The 20851-nt window shown below is 30.0% G+C and overlaps 1 protein-coding gene across 5 annotated transcripts in view; it reads right to left on the bottom strand.

Moving 5' to 3' along the window:
• Positions 1-20851, bottom strand: part of Dyrk2 (Dual-specificity tyrosine phosphorylation-regulated kinase 2) — a 395412-nt gene that overhangs the window by 130179 nt on the left and 244382 nt on the right. The window contains exon 1 of one of the 5 annotated variants that reach the window (XM_075356131.1): positions 2771-2791. The exons of the other annotated variants lie outside the window; for them this stretch is intronic. Within the exon in view, the coding sequence (XP_075212246.1) occupies positions 2771-2776 (6 nt within the window). The 5' untranslated portion in view covers positions 2777-2791. Of the gene's footprint in view, positions 1-2770; positions 2792-20851 lie in introns of those variants that run through there. 5 annotated transcript variants of the gene reach the window in all.

The raw sequence follows: 20851 nt of genomic DNA, 5'->3' as shown, positions 1-20851 counted from the left end.
ACGGTCTAGAATAAGTACTTCAATAGTTAAGCGACAAGTATATATATATATATATATATATATGTTCGCTTTCCCTAAGGTAAGATTTTACAAACGTGGAAAGTTTCTACTCAGAACTTTAGAACTTTGTCCGTACAAAGATATTGAAAGCTTCCTTGAAAGTACGCTCGAGATAAAAGAAATGTTTTCCATTGCATTACTACAAGAATGTATGAAATACGTGTATGTTCATTTCAGTAGAAATTTGTACAAATGCACGCGCCTGTTCAAACATACACATATTCTCAGTGAGCGAATAAAAGGAATGATAAAGAGAAAATAAAAGATTTCCTCTTGATAATAGAGAACGGTAACCTTCGATAAAAAAAAATACAGAACTTAAAAAGTGCATCGTAAACGAACGTATAAAATACAAACACAAATAATTTTTTAGTTAGGCTTTATGTTTTTAAATTTTTTTTCAATGTTTTTTATTGAATGCTTGCGTACACCAACTTACGTATAATTGAGTGCCACCAATCTTGCATCACGAATACTTAAAAAATATTTTTTTATTCACACTAAGAATCTTATATATGTGTAGTATTTGATATTTATATTCATAGTTTAAAAGAAACCACAATAATGTCTTCTGTGAGTATTATAAAATATAAATGGCCTCCATTGTTATATTTAATTACTATACATTATAACAGACAATGCCCACTTAAAAAAATGTTGTTTTTTTTTTTACAATTACTACTCATAGGAGATATAAATAAAAAAAGCATAACCCTGCTAGAAATCTAACTGGAATAGTTAAATAAGAAGCCACTACAATTTTTCGAATAGTAAATGATCAGTCATTTCACTGTGATAAAAAATCTATCAGTAGGATCTTGCCCGAATCTATTACTAATTAGTTTGTATATAATTTTAACTCTGAAAACAAGATAAAATAATAATATATATACGTATAAATCTATAAAAGATTGAACAAATTTTGAAATCAGATAGATAGAAATCAGATAATTAAACTTCTCTAAAGTCAAGGTGGCTTAAAAATAAAAACTAATTTTTTAAGTTTAAATATAATAACTTTTAAAAACACAATAATACTAAGCTCAATCCAATAAGAACACATCTGAATAAAAGAGAAAATATACATGTACACTAAAGTTCCAATCATCCGATATTCGGAAATCCAATAAATATGAATGATATTTCTGAAGCTCAATCTTCTGAGAAAAGACAAGATAGAGATGACTCACGTACAGGTGACATAATGTTTCTAGAGTATAATGCTGAATAAGAAATAATGCAACACGCCAATTTTCGTTTATACGAAACTTTGTCTTATTTATATTTATGAAAACTGTATGCTACGTTTACTCTAATTATTCTGAAAAAATGCAATAAACAATATATTGCATTTTATCTATTGTAAAAACTTAGTCTATATTAATTACAGTATGATTGTAGTTACTGCAATTAAAGATAAAAAATTCTTCCCTACCGGTAAAATGATCACACATTACTGTATTAAATCAGATAAATTCTATTGCAAAATATTTTAGCCTCTTTGCCTTTACCTTTTATTTATCTTAATGATAATAAAAGATTGGTCCTAAAATACGGAAAAAAAATCATTTTATTTTATGACTTATTTTAAACAGTTTAGGGTCCAATCGGTCCGTTAGCAAAACGCAAAAGAAATCCCTTTTTTCCTACGCGCTATGGGCAAAAGCCACAATACATTTAGACCCCACTGGTAATTGTTTCATCATAAAAAAAAAAAAAAACTGCTCAAAAGGTAACCTTCTGGGATCGGAGCTGCCTCTGTTATAATTCCGAAAATTCTATACGTATTTAAAATCACGGCTTTCTACATTTGAATATGAAGGTTAGTCGTTAAATACACTGAGAAGTCTTTTAACGATCCGTGCACAGTGCGGTATTTCAGCCGTAGCATTACTGGCTCTTACATTTTCCTGACCGTAACCTCAACTTGATCTCCCTAACCAGAACCTCAACTTCCTATATTTAAACAACTTTTAATTTTACCAGTACATAATTTCGAAAAGGCAGCGGAATAGCGATGTTAATTATACAGATTGTCTTCTCTTATTATTACTAGACAACAATGAATAAATTATTACATTTTCCTGACCGCAACCCCTCAACTTGATCTCCCTAACCAGAACCTCAAATTCCTATATTTAAACAACTTTTAATTTTACCAGTACATAATGTCGAAAAGGCAGCGGAATAGCATTGTTAATTATACAGATTGTCTTCTCTTATTATTACTAGATAAGAATGAATGAATTATTTGAAAATTGAATAAAAAGTACATTTAAACAAATATAAACTTAGATTTAATATGAATCATTAACGAAATATATAATCTTTAGAAAAAACATGTTAATTATATGAAATATTATCGTGAAATCTGTAATAATATCATTTAACGTTATTACGATGCATTAAGTACTAAAAGGATGTAACTTAATATATCAAAGGTTTTGCTATCAACGTAATATAAATTAAATACGGTATTAGAGAGATCTTTTCATTTTGAAACGAATAAAACAAAGTGGTAAATACAATTAGCAATTAAATATCAACAGTTAGGACAAAATTGAGTAAATATACGCGGTTCGATGTGTTTAACGGATTCGCAATTAAAACAAAGTGGTTTTCTCTTAGTACAAAGAAAAAACATCCAACGATAAAGCATTCAGTTAAAACAATATTAAATAAATAAAGTTTAAATAAATTATATATATACCTTCATATGTATGTATTTAATTGGCCTACACTGACAGAGTAAAAATGTCAATCAATAAATACATCAAACGTCATTAAATTAAAATGCAATTAGTATTAAATTTTATAATTAGTAATAGATGTCAACCAATAAAAGTACAAGACGACTGAACAGATTAAATTTAACTATACAATAGGCTAAAATATAGTAAATTACTACTGCGAACCTAGGAAGCTCTATTACCTTATAACAGTTGTATTTTCTGAATCGATGACTTATCGTGCGTAATCGGAATAACGTCATTTACTTGACTATAATATTTGTCATAAACCAGTTTACAGTCTCTTTCTACCAATGACGCAATTTATAATAATTGGTTAGTAATTACCTCAACTTCAAGGTCATTTATTAACCAGCTAGAGGATCTTGACCTACAGGTAAGTTAAGAGTAGTTAAATTTTTCAGTAAGTATGCATTAGTCACTTCGCACCAAAAATAAACCTAATTTATATCTTTTCTCATAATTCATTTCTATTGTATTATAGCTATTAGACAAAGGGACTCAAAATATTCTTTGTTCTGACAGCCTGCATGTGCAGAATATGCGCGTTATTCGTAACATGCTATTAAGTTATTTTTGCCACACTCAAAATTAATCGTTTTCTCGAAATTAGAAATTATATACTAAAAAAATCAAGTAATTGGAAAATATTTGCTGTATACATGTAAAATAATGGTACTCGAATTCTAATATTAAAATTTGTAGGTTCAGCAGTACGATTACAATTTTCGACTTAGAAATATTTCACAGACGCATGAATGTTTGTAAGGGTCTTTACACCAAACTCGAAAACCTTGTTTCAGCAGGTTCTAATTTCAAAGTTAATTTTTAAAAAACAAAGGATTTTTTTTACAATATTCTGTAATGTTTAAAATTTAACTATTTTACTAATCTTTTCCCTCAGATATCGGACGCTAAACCCTCTAAAGGATGCATTACTCCTACAAGGCTTTAATATTACATTACAAGCTCATTAATCTCTCATTTTTCTGATACAGAATCATTCAAGCTCATCTAAGAATATTACAGATTAAAAACTGCAAGTTTAATATCAACATGAAAGTAAATGCAAATGAAGAAATTTCGAAAGGATCTCAAAGGATTTAGATCGACACAAGAAACACACCTCAACGAAGTACACAAACAAATCAAAAATAGATAATATAATATTCCAAACACTGTTGAAGCCTCCTCAACATGGTCTCACAGCAGTTTATTAATTACGAAGCACAATTGGAAAACTTTTACTAGATCATATCGCTGAGTATGCCCTTCAAAGAGTGTATTATTCCACTACATTATTTTCCACAGCGAATTTTGCTTCATAAACAAAACATATAGACCCTTAAACATCTTATCTTGACCCTAAAACATAGTAACTCGATCTTGTATTACATTATCCACTTGCCACTTGTATGTCCAATAAGTTGGACAAATTTCTCTCTTTTCTTCAATGTGAGGACATTTTGTCTCTTAAAATTTTACCAGAAATAGCTACGCCATTAATTTTTTCCATGATTTATGACTATAACTATTTAACTCGTTCAACGTTATGCCACTTCAAATCAATACGTATGAGTTGCACATCCGAAATTTTGGATAATTCAACGGCGCGTGAAAATTCAGCATCATCTTGCACGTTACCGGAAAGACCCGAATGTCTAGAAACCCATATCAAAGTACACTGCTGTTCCCGTAGTAATGAAAATAAAGTATGGCGAGAGAAGATTGAACTAAAGGATCTGTTGAGAATTGATCCTCAATTTCTTTCAAATTTATCCATTTTGAACCAGAAAAGCTCATAATATATTATAATAACTGCTGTAGAGCAACAATAACCGTAGAGCCTTTCAAATGGCATAGATCTCAGCGGTAAAGACAAATTCAATTGGCGGTGGAAACCATCAATGGCTTGCATTCATAGCGTGAGTATAATAATTGTACTCATAGTAATTCTCTAGTATTAATATATGTTACTGGTGTTTTCTTATCCAATTATTTTCATGTTCCATTGCCATAATGGCAGTGGGAACATATATATATATATATATACTCTAAACGAATTTTTATAGCAACAAAAAATCATAATTATAATGAATTGAAGTACTGTATAAAAATAACATTAAAACAAAATTTGCGTCATATCTATTCCCTGGAAAAAATAATAAATAAAAAATCCCATTATATTAAAAATGGAGGGAAATATTTTTGTACATAAATATGTCCAAGAAACATCTAACAATTAAACAATACCACGATGAAAACCCAGTTCCACGATGAAAACCCAGTTAACTCCATGAATAAAAAATGAAAGTAAAAAAAAAATTGCTTTAGAATAAACAAAAAAATAAAACAAAAATTGACATTTAATTGCAATAGGATATGCAAATTAAAAACTGTAACAGAATTTATTAGAATAAAAACAGTTTTTATTTATTTTATTTTAACTTCTTTTAGAAATTCAGCTGAATGTTTATCGTTCAATTTGTATTTAAAAAAAAACCCGTAAAATTCTAAAGAGTATTTCTTTAAAGCTTAAAGTTTCTGGTAGTTTTTTTTAATTTCTTTAAGAAAATAAATTTTATAGCAGTAGTTATCCAAAATCATCGAAAAAAATTTATAATCGATCACTTATAGGCTAATTTCTGTCCTAGGTAAGAAACAGCGCCTCATTCTTCCATATGATGATAATGGACAGAACAGACGCCCGCTGTTTTATGTTATACTTAAGTACATTATGAAACGTGATTTTTTGATTTCTTTCAAAATATTTGAATATTTCTCAATTTGAGTTTTCTAGCTCCACGTTAAACTCTGGTAAGCTTATAATAGAATAGAGTCGGGAGGACTTGTGAAGCCTCCAGTGTGTCCTTTGTTAAATTTGGTAGGTGTGTATATACCTGAGCGGGAACTTTCTCTTGTCCAACAATAAACCTAATATTTGAAGATAAAACCGGTAAACCCGACCTTAACTATCCTAAAATATAATACAATCTACAACACAATTGAAATCAGAAAACAGGTATGCTACTGCGCTTAATGAACAGATATAAATTTCTTCTTCACCCTAAATTAATTTATATAATTATGAATTCTATTATTATGTATTTAAAAAATCTGATGCGAACACCACATGACTTCCTTGTAAAACATACCTTTTAAAATTACGTATACACATTTGTTGTACTTTTAAAATTATTTTTGTAATTATTAATTTATTATTATTATTTGTACTTTTACATTTAAAATTATCTCATTTGAAAGTAAGAGACGAAACTTCAATTCTTTGATAAAGTGGACAGTTATACAATTCTGGTGGACACTACATGTATCACATTTTTTTGTGGTGTCCGTATCAGCATTTTATACTAATTTATATATTAATTTTGTTTCCGTCGCTCAAGTAGATATGTGGTGTAAGTGAGAAAGTGTGTCGGATCCGTAACCATACACACATCGGTTCGAATCAGACTTCATATATATACTCGTGTATATAAATATATATATATTTTATTTTTACATTTCAATAAATTGATTTATTAACAATTATTAATCTCTGTAAACATTTTTTAATTAAAATGAAAAGTACATAAAATTTTATTTCACTAACAACATCTGATTTTTTTATTGTAATTGAATTATTATTTATTGTAATTTTTTTTTTACAATCGGAGGTTAATAATTATTAATAAGTCAATATATTTATATTAAAAAAGTATATAAAGTTAAAAAAATATATGTATATGAAGTCGGATTCGAACCGATGTGCCGCCTTCCTCCTTGTAAGATGTAAATATTCCATTAATTAAAATTTCATTTGGCTATAACTCTGAAACCAATGAAAATAAGTACTATTTGTGATACATCGTTGAAAAGCTCTCAACAAGGGCTTATTACTGCAGTTAAGAAAAAGTCCAAAATCCAATTGTTTTGGATTTTGGGCAATCTTGGACACTTTTGGTTCAGTCGATTGCAATCAAAAGGGGAGGTGCACAACTAGATGTTACAACAGTCCTAAATCCAAAATTTCAACATTCTACGGCTAATCGTTTTTGATTTATGCGAGATACATACGTACGTACGTATATATCAATGTCACGCCGAAACTAGTCAAAATGGATTCAGGGATGGTCAAAATGGATATTTCCGTTGAAATCTGAAAACCAAAATTTTTCGCGTTTTCAAAACTTCCTTTACTTCGAACAAGGAAGTAAATATTAATTTTTTTATTTTACAAAAAAAAATTTATTCTACTTAAAGATAATGACACTTACGTAAAAACCACAAACACTTAAATTTCATGAACTACGAGGAAACATGAAAAACGTTATAACATCATGTACCTATAATTATTACTGTATTAGTGGAAGATTATTATAATAAATATGTGTAGAATGGTTATAAATTCAAAACAAGACAGTTTTAAAACTATAAAAGTCTAAATATTATGATATTTTTAAATTACAAACTGGATGACTTATGCTTTATTTTACAAAAAAAAAAAATAATTATAATAATTAAAACAGTTATTAATTTACCTTTGTAACATGAAAAAAACAAAACGGTAAATAAATAGTATTCAATTTTTCTTTTGTTTAAACCGATTACTCATATTTATCTGTGTAATAAAAATTACCCGTATTACTGTAAATATAAAGATAAAATAGATATAATCATAAATATATAATATAAAATAAAGATAAAGATAAAGATATAATCATAAATGCATTTATATCTTTTATTACTTAAATTTTTGTAATTATTTCTGATAAAAATGATGATAATAGTAATTGTTATATCGGTTATAAACACTGCGGTGCAGAACGAACTGCTTTGCAGGTTATATTGTTCATACGAGTATAGAGGAGAAAAATGTGAGGGACGGTTAGATAGCGTAAGAAACCTAACTAATAATGCTTGCATGACTGCACTGGCGTTCAAATTAAATTGTTTTTTTTTTAGTTATTATAATAATCATCAAATAGTTAAATGATTAGTAAACTTATTATACTGTTAACATACATGATTACCCCAGCATTACAAATAAAGAACAATTTACAGCCTTAAATATAAAAAGTAATTTTAAAACCAATTTTTATATAATATAAATGGATATATACGAGTATATGTATATAAGTATATATATACGAGTATATGTATATAAGTATATATATATATATATATATATATATATATATATATATTATCATTAAATGGCAGTAATATAGACTACCTTTACCTTTACATACAATGTTACATAAATACACGGAATTTTTTTAAGCTTACTTTCGTGACGAATCACGATTTTAATTTCATCACAAATTGTATAAAAAAATTTATCAATTACTAATAATTATTTGTAATTAATTAATTTTATTTAAAACATATATTTAATTACGATTTTTTTTTTAAAACGAAACCGTTCATATTTTCCTGTTAGTTAATAAAGATAATTACAAGAAGTAGTTCGTTTCTCAACTAGCTTCACTATGTATATAACGCATTATTTCATTCAGAAAGGTATATATTAACAGATTTTTTTTTTCTGATATTATTTCTTATAGTCGTGATAGATTAAAGCACCTTAAGAGCAAGAAGCAACATCACTGCCTTCTCTGAAAGTAATGTTGTTTATTATACAGTCAGTTCCTGCGATGAAGAAAGAGAAGGTGTGACGAATACTTGTAGGGCTGAGTATTCTTACCATTTCAGTACTTTAGTATGCTGTTGTTTAAATGGTATATTCAGGCGAGTAAAAAGGTTCACTCCAAACTTGGTTGGTTATTCTTCAACGCACAGTTCGCAAATTTAAAATCTAGAAAACTCTCATAAAATGTTAATTAAAAAAATTACAATCTATAACTAGTTGGTCATTTCGGTTGTTAAACCATCAACAAATACTCAGAAGAAATTATAATTATAAATTCAAAATTAAGGCGGTGATTTGACCAGAAGTTTTGTACGGTACAGAATGTTTGACGATAATCAACGAAGATTTTTAAAAATCCAAAAGAAAGAAAAGAGCTTTTTAAGAAAAACGATTAGCCGTATAAAGGACGATACACATAAAAAAATATAAATTCCACTCCACCCCCAAATGCTACACCAGAAATTAAAAAAAAATTAATGCGTGAAAGGAAATCGGCTTACATAGACCACATTTTAAGGACAAGAGATAATAAAATTTCCAAGAAAATCTTTCACTTTTATTTGGAAAGAAAACTAAAAGCGTACGCGTATATTGTGATAAAGTTAAGAAAGATTTAATTTAAACAAAGCAGAAATAGAAATTCCTGACTTAAATTGTCTGGAACTAATCAAGAATAGATGGAAAGAAATGTAGGAAAAAGAATCTTCTTCTTCGAAGAAACTACAAAACAAAAAGAATAGTGTCAGAAGAATTCAGGAAAAAGCAAATGAGAAACTTAAAGTAATACTTAAAAAAAATATTTTTATACCATTAATAAAAGTAAAAAAATAAACGCTGCTATCTTTTTACGTAACCAGAATCATAAATTTATGTTATAAACACTGAAATCTAGGTTGCCCGTTATTATATAATGCATTCCACATTATGAATCTTGGGTAATCTTGGGATTACACTTAAAACAAGAGGTGCACATACAAGGTGTCCCGTGACTTTCAATACTTAGAAAAATAAACATTTTTATTTACATAGTACGCTCTACCTTACCATTGCTTTGAAAACACATTTTGATGGGCGTTTTCCACTGCTGAAGAACACGTAACCCCATAAGTTTCCATACATAGGAAAAATAAACATTATTTTATAAAGGCTATGGTGTATCAGAAAAAGATACAAAACATAAATCATCTGAAGAACGTATCACTAACGAAATTAGAAGCATATCTCTTTTTGAAGCTTTGTTCCTGATTGACCATTGCTTTCATAAAAACTGTTTATTATTTTCTGTGTATGCAAACTTACAGAACACCTGCAGTATGAATCTGTCATGAAGACCCAGATAGATTAAACGAATCAAACCTCTTTCAATGAACAAACATTTGAGGGAAGGAATAACCGTTCAAAGTTCTTACAATAAAAAACTTTCCCAGAAAACATTATTAATAAATTTAAAATTGTAAAAATTTATTAAATACAAATCACAAATCGTTATTCAACAATAATATTTCTCCATCATTATTGATGAAGTAAGTTTCCCACTATCTAATTTATTGCATATTACGTAATAAAAGATAATTTCCAGGGTATGTTGGGCTACAACCAATTTATGTTGTCTTTTACATTTATAATGAAACAAATCCTGTTATTCTACTTTCAATCTTTCTTTTAGTTAGTCCTACCTATCCTAAATTGTATCAGATAATTTATGAATTCCTGCTCTTTCAATCGGGTTTAGTTTTCTCTTTAGCATTTTCGAGAACAGAAGCCAAATTTCCTAGATGTAGTCGTGATAAAGTTAAAATATTTAAAATAGTCTTAATCTTGTTTCAATAAGGGAAGCATTAAAAAATCTGTCCATGCTTTCCTAGATCCTCCTTTTGAATTATTCTGAAATAAGATTATTCTGCAGACTTTGCTAAATTTGTTTCGAATTCTTCTTCAAAACAACTACTGAATTCAGCTCAATTCTTAATAAAAAATTCATTTTTTGCAATATTCTTGTACGTTATTTTTCTCGTAGAAGACTGTATCATCTTATAGTTCATAGGAATTTGTGATGACGTATCTGTCTTGATATTTTTTCTGTAAGTTTCAGATATTCAAGAAATTTTTTAAATATTTAACATCTCAACAAGAATTTATTAAAATTAACCGACAATTCAGTGGTCGTAAATTTGGAATAGCTTTTCACGGGCATCAACTGTACCATAACACCAAGATATTCTGATATTTCTCAGTCAATATATTAACTATAGTCATTGCGGTATAATAATACAAATTCACGAGAAAAAAGAAAAAAATTACGATTACATCTCGTTAACTAATTTCTAAAAAAAACGTTTTATACTGCAATAACAAAAATAGAAATATCTGAGAAAACAAGCATAAAGATAAAAATTCAAAACCGATATAACAAAAAAGATTCACTGATAATTTGTTTCAATTCGATATATAGTTACAAAATTCAACACTTTTGACATTTACTACAGATATCTACCTAATTTTTAAATGTTTAGAATATTACGTTCATGCCCGTACATTAATATAAGTATAGAAACTTTAACGAAGTAATAAATATATGTTCAATGCGTAACGTGATTTTCTTTAAACATAACACTGACGGTACATTCATTACACAGATTTGCACTAGAAAATAATATTTTATAACTTATACGTACCAAAGCACACCTTAAAATTGCAAAGGTAACAACGGTTAAAAATTTAAAGATTTTGCTAAAAACCTATTTAAATTTTTAATTAATGTACGATAATTCAATGATAATAAAGTCTGAAAAGGCGTTCCTCGAAAAAACTAGTAAAATTAATTTCCTAAAGTCCTATCCTATTAGTAAATTTTTTATCTTAGAGTGCAGGATATTATATTTATGATTAAACTGTTTATTTATGATACAGTTTAAGACTGTGGCCTAATTAAATCGTTAAAGAGAAGTAACTGTACAGTATGGGAGTAATAATAAATGAACCAGTGTATTTTTAAAATGTACACTATACATGGATCCGGATTTTTTTTAATATTGTTGAAACATTTCAGTAATAAATTTTCTCCGACAAAAAACTGAAACGTTAAACTAAACAAGATATTTTCTAACCGCAGTAAAATTTAACTGTACAAAACCTCAACTCCACAAGTAAGATGTCAGTAATAAATTGTACAGGAATGCAGACTATAAATACGTATGACGTGAGTAAAACTAAGAATAATTACACTAACAAAAACATAAAATACTATTTTCGTACAAATATGTCACACCCATCAGTTTTATGGAATAAAGATGTTCGTCCTGCTTTCAATAATTACACTGAAAGGCAGGTTTTTTTTGACAGTTTTATTTTATTTCAAGGTCGCTGATAAATATTAATGCTGTTTGGGTTTCAATTAGTCTTGTTCCAACAGATTGGAACAACGATAAATAGGGAGGTGAATGTTTCTACACAAAACCCTACTGAAATCACTGTATTACAACCATGTAATAATATAGGGTGGAAATAAAACGGGTCAACATTTTTTTCCCGGATTTTGTTAGAGCTGTTGTTCTGATGTAAAAAATGTAATATTACTTTAAAAGTTATTAATTTTTTATCCTATCTTGATGACTTTAAAAGACTACTGTAAATATCTAATTTCAGCGTGGATAAAAAAATTTCTTGGTAGCCAGTACTCCGAGAAAGTATTTGTCATTATTAAAAAATGTTTATAATTTAATTAATTATCAATAACCAAAAGTTTACTGATAATTTATGACTTACTGTCAGTTAGGTCTAAACTCCAAATTTCAATGAAATTAATTTAGTAACAAAAGAATAACTTTTTATTATTTTATTTTGTATACTCTTTTTGCGCAAGAAATATTAAAAAAAAAATTAAACAACATAACTAAAAGAGGTAAATAAATTACCTTTTATAATTTTTAAATTCAATATTTATTTTTTTTTATCAATTTTTACCACTTTTTCTTGATAAGAAAATTAAATTATTACAACCATAATCTGATGAAATAATTAAAAATAACTAGTAGATCATACACCCAAGCATCAAGTTTAAACTCGCTCATCATTGTGATTCATTGCATAAACGAGTATGAAAAATACGCTAAATCAAAATCAACACAACCTAAAATTGAGATTATGTTATCCATTGTCGACCTTAAATTGAGCGTAACTGAAGAAATAGTCAACGAATCTTCATCAAATTTATACATGCGCAACTTCAGATACACTACTACACCATATCTAAACTTCAATGAAATAGATCAAGTCGTTTTGGAAATTTTCGATCCACAAAATTTTCAAATGTTTTGGAACAATCGAACGTAACTCGAGAACGACTAAACCAATCTTCATCAAATTCTCACGTGCACGATTTCAGATTTACTACTACAGCATATCTAAATTTCAATGAAATTGTTCAGCAATTTTTGAAAATTTTTGAACTACAAATTTTATACATGAATGTTATTTTCGTAATCCTCATACCTCAAAACGACGAAAATGCATTTACACTCCCCAATCTCACAGTATAACCGAAAGTAATATCGTACACTTTTCTTCGAAAAATCAGTATAAAAAAAAATTCTTTTTAACCTATAGAAATGTATTTTTGACTTTTTTCTTTAAATATAACAGCATTACAACCTGAAGAATTTGGATTTCATAAATAAAAAAATCCTATTCTATCTATCGTTTTGAAACTTCTTTTTTAAAATTGAGGTGTAATTAAAGCGAAATTTGTTTCCAACCTTTGTCATAGAAGTACCAGGTAGGTTTTTCTTGATTTTTAAAATGCAATATTTTGTTTAAATATCCCAGAATAAATTTTACATATTAACTACATAATACGAACCTCAGAACAGGGTTAAATTTTGTTTTAATGCCAGGAAAGTTCGGCAACATCATTTTCAACATTTTCCTCACATTATACGTATAATTTTGGCTTCCTATAAGTTAATAAATAAATTCAAAAATATATAATATATATACTAGCTGTACCCGCCACGCTTCGCTGTGGCACATTGTGGTTGCATGGATGAGAAATGAGAAACAAAACGAAGCATACGTTTCATAGAAGCTTAATTTTGCAATACTTGTGGCTGTACAATATTTTTTGTTTTTCCACTGTCTCTGCGTAGATATAAAGGGTATCTGGTTTGCCGACTCGAGAACACGCAACATACAATTGCCCATGTGAGATCTAACTTTTTTTTTTTTTTACCACCGGGTCCGTATTCAAACAATTTATTCCGCAGAGGATGAGATGAATGTTTTGTAGCGTGTGTGAAAAATGCCATGCCTGACCGGGATTCGAACCCAGGACCTCCGGGTGAAATCTAACTAGATGTGTACATGCATACGCCTGTAAGCGTAAGCATGCGCTTAATTATTATGCTTACGTGTGATGAATTATTCTGACGCGGGCAAGTTTATAAATATATTATTTTAAATGAATTATTGATTCGTAATTAACTTAAATAAATATTGGTATTTGTTTAACTGTAAGATAATAACGCAGTTAGGTATTTTATTTCACAATTATTATTTATATATTGGGATAGTTTGTTTTTAGCCGTTTTGAATCATACTGGAAAAAGATAAGATTTTCAATCAAAAGATCGGAGTGAAGATTTGGAGGTAATCGAAACGGATATATGGAACCTGAGAAGAGTCATTCCTGAAAACTCCATAGCTGTTTCCAAAATAACAATCATTCAATGCCAGGTTTACTAATTAATAAACGCGAGGAGAGTTGTGGTTTCCCATTTCCTTTCTCACTAGTCCAATATAATGATTGCATGTTATAGTTCCAAGCCCGCAAAAAATGAATACTTTATTCACACTTATAAGCTTTACTTTCAAACCGGTTCACTGACAAACATCAATATTCAGTAACATTATCAAAAAGTAACTCTTATTACTGCCATTTGTATATTAAATGCATTAAATGACTATAAGATACACTGGAACAGACAGCCAACATAGAAATACCAGATATAGCTAACATATAAAGAAAGGTACTTCCTTTCTTTCAATAAACACAATACGTTCACAAGGAAAAGCGAATAAATTTGTATAATAGTGAATTTAGGCCTTTATGAATTTTAAAATGCAGAAGTACACGTTTTCATTTGTAAAACATGTCAATAGCCTTTAAAAAACGGGTCAAAGTTGATGCAGTAAAGAAAGTTTTATTTTACCCATGACATACTACCTGGAGAACGATTGGCATATTATTGTAGGTAACATACAAATTAGCTTGAGTATTTAGTTTAAACAGTAATAGTTTAAATAGTTTAATCCTAATTTTTCTCATGAAGTTTAAAAATTAAAATAAAAAAGGTGCCTATTTCTCGAATCTTATAAACTATTACCTTATTTAGCTACTTCTAAATTCATCGTGGGTCATCCGATCTACATTAACTTTAATACATTGTGGAATAAAATGTTTCAATACGTTCATTTAAAATTTAAAATTATTGTCTTCATTCTTAAAAGTAATTGTTTTCAATTTTCTATATTACCGTTTTCTATGTAACTAGAAATCTGAGAAGCGCTTTTGAAGTAAACCATACGAATATTACTCGAATAAAAAGTTCAAAGTTGAGTAAAAGGGTTCAATAACGAAAATCGTACGAAAACGTTTTGTTAACGAACTTATATTTTAACTAATTTTAACCATTTAATCGCCAATACTGTTATGAATTATGATTCAACCGTGAAAGAAATATATATATATATTTTTTTTTTTTTTTGAAACACCACTCTAAGTAAGCCTACCCCAAACATTATTGGACGATTTCGTTTACATAATACGTTTTAAATTTATTTAAAAAATCTATTAACAAAATCAATGTTTTTTATCTTATATATATATATATATATATATACATATTTTTTTTTTGTCTTCAATCATTTGATTGAAGTATATAATTACGAGTACATAAATGCGAAAGTTTGTTTCTTTACAACAACATCACGCGAGAACCAACCGACCAATTGCTTTCAAATTATCAGGATACATTCGTGTTATCTCAGGGAAAATGTTAAGCCATAGATTGTGGCCTAGCCCCCTTGGAGGTTAAGATAATAAAGACATTCGTTAAAGAAAAAAATATTAATCCTTTTACTTTATGATGACAGAAATATAATGAAGTACGCGTCGGGAGTCAAGGGAGCGGAGCCCCTAGTTTATTAATAAAATGGATTGTTTTGATTATAAATTTGTCGAATTTATATGCTGTTGATAGTGATTAAAAGTTATCTGATAAAATTAAATCCAAAAATATATTTTATTTTGTTTTAATAGTCAATATCAGCTGTTCTTTGAAATAGTCGTATGTTTGTGTTCTCTACCTAGAATTTGTTTTTATGTTATATTGAATTGTGTTCGTTCTGTTTTATAATTGTGGTTGTGTTTTTGAAGTTAATCATTAGGTATAAGTTTTATTTTTTTTTTCTTTCCTACAATCTTGGAGGATCATTCGTTCCGCCGATCCGTTGCTAAGTAGTGTTCCATTGTTTGTTTACTGTTTTGTTTACTTTTTGCTTATTTCTTTGTTTACTTTTTATGGTTTCTAGTTTCGTTTATGCTTATGTATGCTTAGTTCTTGGATGACATGGATCAGCTGCCTTCGGCAGATATGGTAGGCGAGGGGTCATCTGATATTGTAGATTATCATGTACCGTCCAGGAAACGTGGTCCGCTACCGTCGTTGGGTAGGGACCCGAGGAGGGCTGCGCGCAGGAGGATTATTAGGGACGACTTGGCGAACAATTAGTGAGGTGTATCAGTGATAACGAGAGTGTAACCATGGAGTCCCAGCCTACTACTAGTCAGTGGAGGACGATACCTGTGCCAAGGAGGAAAACAATGAAACGAAGACCTAGCAGTGGCGACTTACCACTATGGAATAAGTTTAGTGGCCTTCCACTAGAGGATACGGAAGTTGTGAACCAACCTGAGCCAGTCAAGCCTCCTCCGATTGTGCTTTACTGATAAACGACGTGCTGAAGAAGATCGAACAATCCCATAGAGTCATCAGCGGGTGTCTGGAAGAGTAGAAATTCAGCTCGGCGGCGTTCTTAGACATCCAACAGGCCTTTGATAAGATATGGATACCTGGCTTACTCTACAAGTTAAAGCTACAACTTTCTCAACCCTACTTCCTAGTCTTGCGGAATTATCTAGAGGGGCGTTTTGCTAAGGTGAAATGTAATGTCGACTTTTCAAGGTTCTTTGAGATTGGATCGGGTGTCCCTCAGGGCACTGTGCTGGGCCCTATATTGTTTTCCATATGCGCTGCGGACATTCCGGTCCTGGATGATTGCATCGTCGCCACGTTCGCTGATGACACTGCTACCCTGGCCTAGCCTCGCAGACCCTACAAATGGCGCTGGATCGTGTGTGCGTGTGGCAGAAAAAATGAAGGATTAAGGTTAATCATGGTAAGTCGAGGCACGTCACATTTGCCATGCGGAGAGTTACTGTGTGTACTTCGATGGTGTTTTGATCCCGCAAACGGAGACTTTGCGGTATCTGGGACTTCACATAGATCGGTGTTTGACCTGGAATTGTCACGTGATGATGAAGAGGAAACAGCTGAACGCAAGGTACATGGAACTTCATTTGCTGCTACGGAGGAACTCAGACCTCACGTTATCCAACAAGATCTTAATTTACAAGACTATCCTGCGCCTAATCTGGACGTACGGTGTAGAATTGTGGGGAACGGCTAGTACTAGTAATGTGGAAATTATACAACCATTTCAGAACAAAGTAGCGAGGATAATTGCCGAAGATCTGTGGTTCACGCGGAATGATGAGATTCGCCATTATCTGGAGCTCCCATCGGTTCGTGAGATTGCACAACAGCGCAGTGTCAAATACCTGCAGAGGCTTGAGAATCATGTAAACCACTTTGTGATTAATCTACTCGATAACAGCAGAGACGTCCGACGGTTGAAACGAGCCCATGTAATCGACTTAGTTAACAGTTTGAAATGTAACACTGTCAAGTTTAGTGGTGTCGTATTTAATTTCTTGTTACTCCTCTTTCTTTTTCTTTTTTATTTGTTATTAATGTTTGTTTTGTGGACTATATGGTGCTGAAATTAATGGTTTGTGATTTATGACTGATCTTGAAATTTCATATTTGACTTTAAGTTTGCCCGCAACTGTTTGTTGTGTAAAATTTATTTTGGGGGTTCCTTAAGGACCTTCTTATCACGCGCTTTTGTCAGGAAACTTACTTATGGCTCCGCAGGAGAGCCGATTGTAATTATAATTGTTATTGAAAAAAAAAATAGACAAGATTAAAAAACAAAAAAAACTTATTTATCATTAAAACAAAAAGAATAAGAATTAAACAAAATACAGGATGTAGAGGGGAATTAAATCTTAGTTTTAGATTGAAAGGTAGAAGGAACAAAGAGACATAAAGTAATTTTGGAGTGTGAGTAGAAGCAGAAATTGAATCCACTTGTTTGATAAATGTACTAGGTATAAATTCAACATCATCGTGTTGACTGACTAAATAGAACATTTTGTCCACTTGTCAAGTATAATTCTATGACTAAATTACACGGAAACGCTATTGATTTTTTAAATATAGTTTCATGTACAGAATCTGTTTTTAATTTATTAATAAAAAACATAATTTGCCACTTATCAATATTTTTAACAAAATGTTGTTTTTTAAATAAATCAAATTTTTTGTTAAATAAATCACGTTAAACTCGTTGTTATTTGTATCAATTTATTATAACTCCATTTATCAGGAATGACATTTCTGTCTTTCTTCACGTAAAGTAACACGTTTAGTGTAGTATACTAACACGTATACGTATAGATTTTTTTCAAGGCAATGACACCCATTTATCTTAATCTGCATTCAATTTTGTAGTATTCTTCGAGTATTCGAGCAAGCTCTACTTACTTCCTTCATTAACAGTGAAATCGTATAAAGTACTAAGCTAGTTTTTCTTTTTATGAATTGCAAATATTATTGCGCGAAAGTTTAATATTTTTGTTGTCTGTACTGTCGCTAATATCATAATACTACCGTCATTAATGTAACTATACTGGTATACCTTGTTACATGGATTATAAAAAGTCATTTGATGAAAACGTATACGAGTATAACACAAAGGTTATTTTTCAAAATTGCTCGTAAAATTATAAGCAACAGGCTATTGTATGTATTAAATATGTACAATGTAGATGATCACGAAACATCGTCGAGGTCACTAATCATTATTATATTATTAATGCCACAGAAAGCTTTCTTATATATTCGTGAAATTCACTAAAGATAAAATTCTCGTTTTATTAGCTTTAACTTTTAAGGGATTTAAGTTAATTTTTGTCCTACTATAATCCTTTAAAATATGAAAGATGAAAGTCGCTAAAATCTAATAAATAAATTCAATTTTAATCGATCTAGTAAAGCGACTACCTTGCAAATACTTTGATCTACTCGGAATTTCATTATCATTTTATCTAATGTTGATCTAATACGTAAACTTTATTAGATATCAGTAAGAATTGTAGGACTATTCATGAATTACGCAGCAACTAATAAAGATAATAAAAGGTATAACCATTATGTAATAAAAAAATGGTTGAAGTACTACATCGAATTATTATTGAATATTTGACAATATTAAAATCTTTTTTACTTCATTTTACAGAAACAAATGTATGTTTGTACTGAAATGTAAGAGAAATTGAGAACCTTACAACATATTTTATGATAATAATATTTTCTATCGTATAAAACATTAAAATTTCTAGATGCTACGAGTATCACCCATTTTTATTTTTTTTAAATTGTTTCTATGACGGAACTACAATTTTATTTGAAGCAGATTCATAACAGACGAAATACGAAACTCTATGACAGTTTTAATTTTTACACTCAACTATTTTCAATGAAAGAAATGTTGTGGACGTCCGTTTTGCTCTGCTAATTAATACGGTACGAAACTCGGTGTTGACGCTAATTTCCCGGTAACAATCTGAATGAGTGCTGAGTCAAGGTAGCATAGACAGTAGTAACTACCAGCAACTTTCGGCAGCATTGACATCGAGTCATTATGTAACTGCTTCTTCCAGTTGTGTAGTAAGTAACCGTTACTAAGGCAACCCATCCTTTTTAGAACTCTTCCCTCAATAACAATACTATAATATGCGAGACTACTATTGATCTTACCAGAAAAAGTGTATTCAAAAGAAATTTCTTACCCAGATTTTATATATATAACTAAGATATTTGTATCTATTATAAGCTTAAGAAAGAAAGAAAATAAAATTGTTTTTAATTTACACAGAAAATCACATTTAATAGAATGTTTGGTTCACCTTACCTAAGGAATTTTCTTTGAAAAAATAGTCATTACATTTTAAAGTGATTTATTATATATATATATTATATATAATATATCCGGGCTTGGATCAACCACCAAACCCAGAAAACTGAAGAATCTAACCATGAATTCACCAAACAAAGGAAAATAACTCAGAAAATTATAAGAGGAACCAAACGACAAGCCCAAAAAACTTGATTCAGCAAATAGAAGAAACTTCCAAAAAACCTAACTCCCGAGACTATTATAAAATTTTTGGTCAGGCTCTTCAAAGATATGAACCACCCACCCTTATGCTGAGAGGAAAAAAAGGAAATATGGCCCACACCAATAAAGAAAATGCTGAAATTTTGGCAGAAACCTTCAATAGACTCCTCAACTGTGACGACCCCCCAGAGCTTTTTGAGATTGACACTGAAACTCCAGTTAAAACTTCACCAGTAAATATCAACCCGCCAACAATTCAAGAAGTTCTCGCAGCCTTTAATGAAATAAAAAACTACAAAGCAAGCGGAGAAGACCAGCTTTTCGCAGAACTCTGGAAACACTCATCAGTTTATTCAGTCAAAACCTCCCTACATCTATGCCTCGTGAAAATATGGAGTGAAGAAAAACTTCCAGAACACTGGACCACAGCCCTCATTCATCCATTACATAAAAAAGGGGATAAAACTAATCCGGAAAACTACAGAGGCATATCTCTCCTGGATTGCACATACAAGATCCTGTCGAGAATCATATACAACCGATGCAAAGACCAACTTGAACTGGAACTTGGGGAATACCAAGGGGGATTTAGGCCATGGAGAGGTTGCCCGGAGCAAATAATATCCCTAAAACTTACGATGGACTTATATAAAAGACGGAAAAAACAACTAATAATCACCTTCATCGACTTTAAAAGGGCCTATGATTGTATACACCGAACATTCATGCTGAATATTCTGAGAAACCTGGGCCTTCACCCTAAACTCGTAAACATGATAAAATTAACTTTAACCCAGTTCAGAGTGAAATT

This window comes from Lycorma delicatula, chromosome 2 (assembly GCF_047948215.1).
Source record: "Lycorma delicatula isolate Av1 chromosome 2, ASM4794821v1, whole genome shotgun sequence".
NCBI lineage: Eukaryota > Metazoa > Arthropoda > Insecta > Hemiptera > Fulgoridae > Lycorma > Lycorma delicatula.
This window is presented reverse-complemented; position numbering and strand designations above follow the sequence as displayed.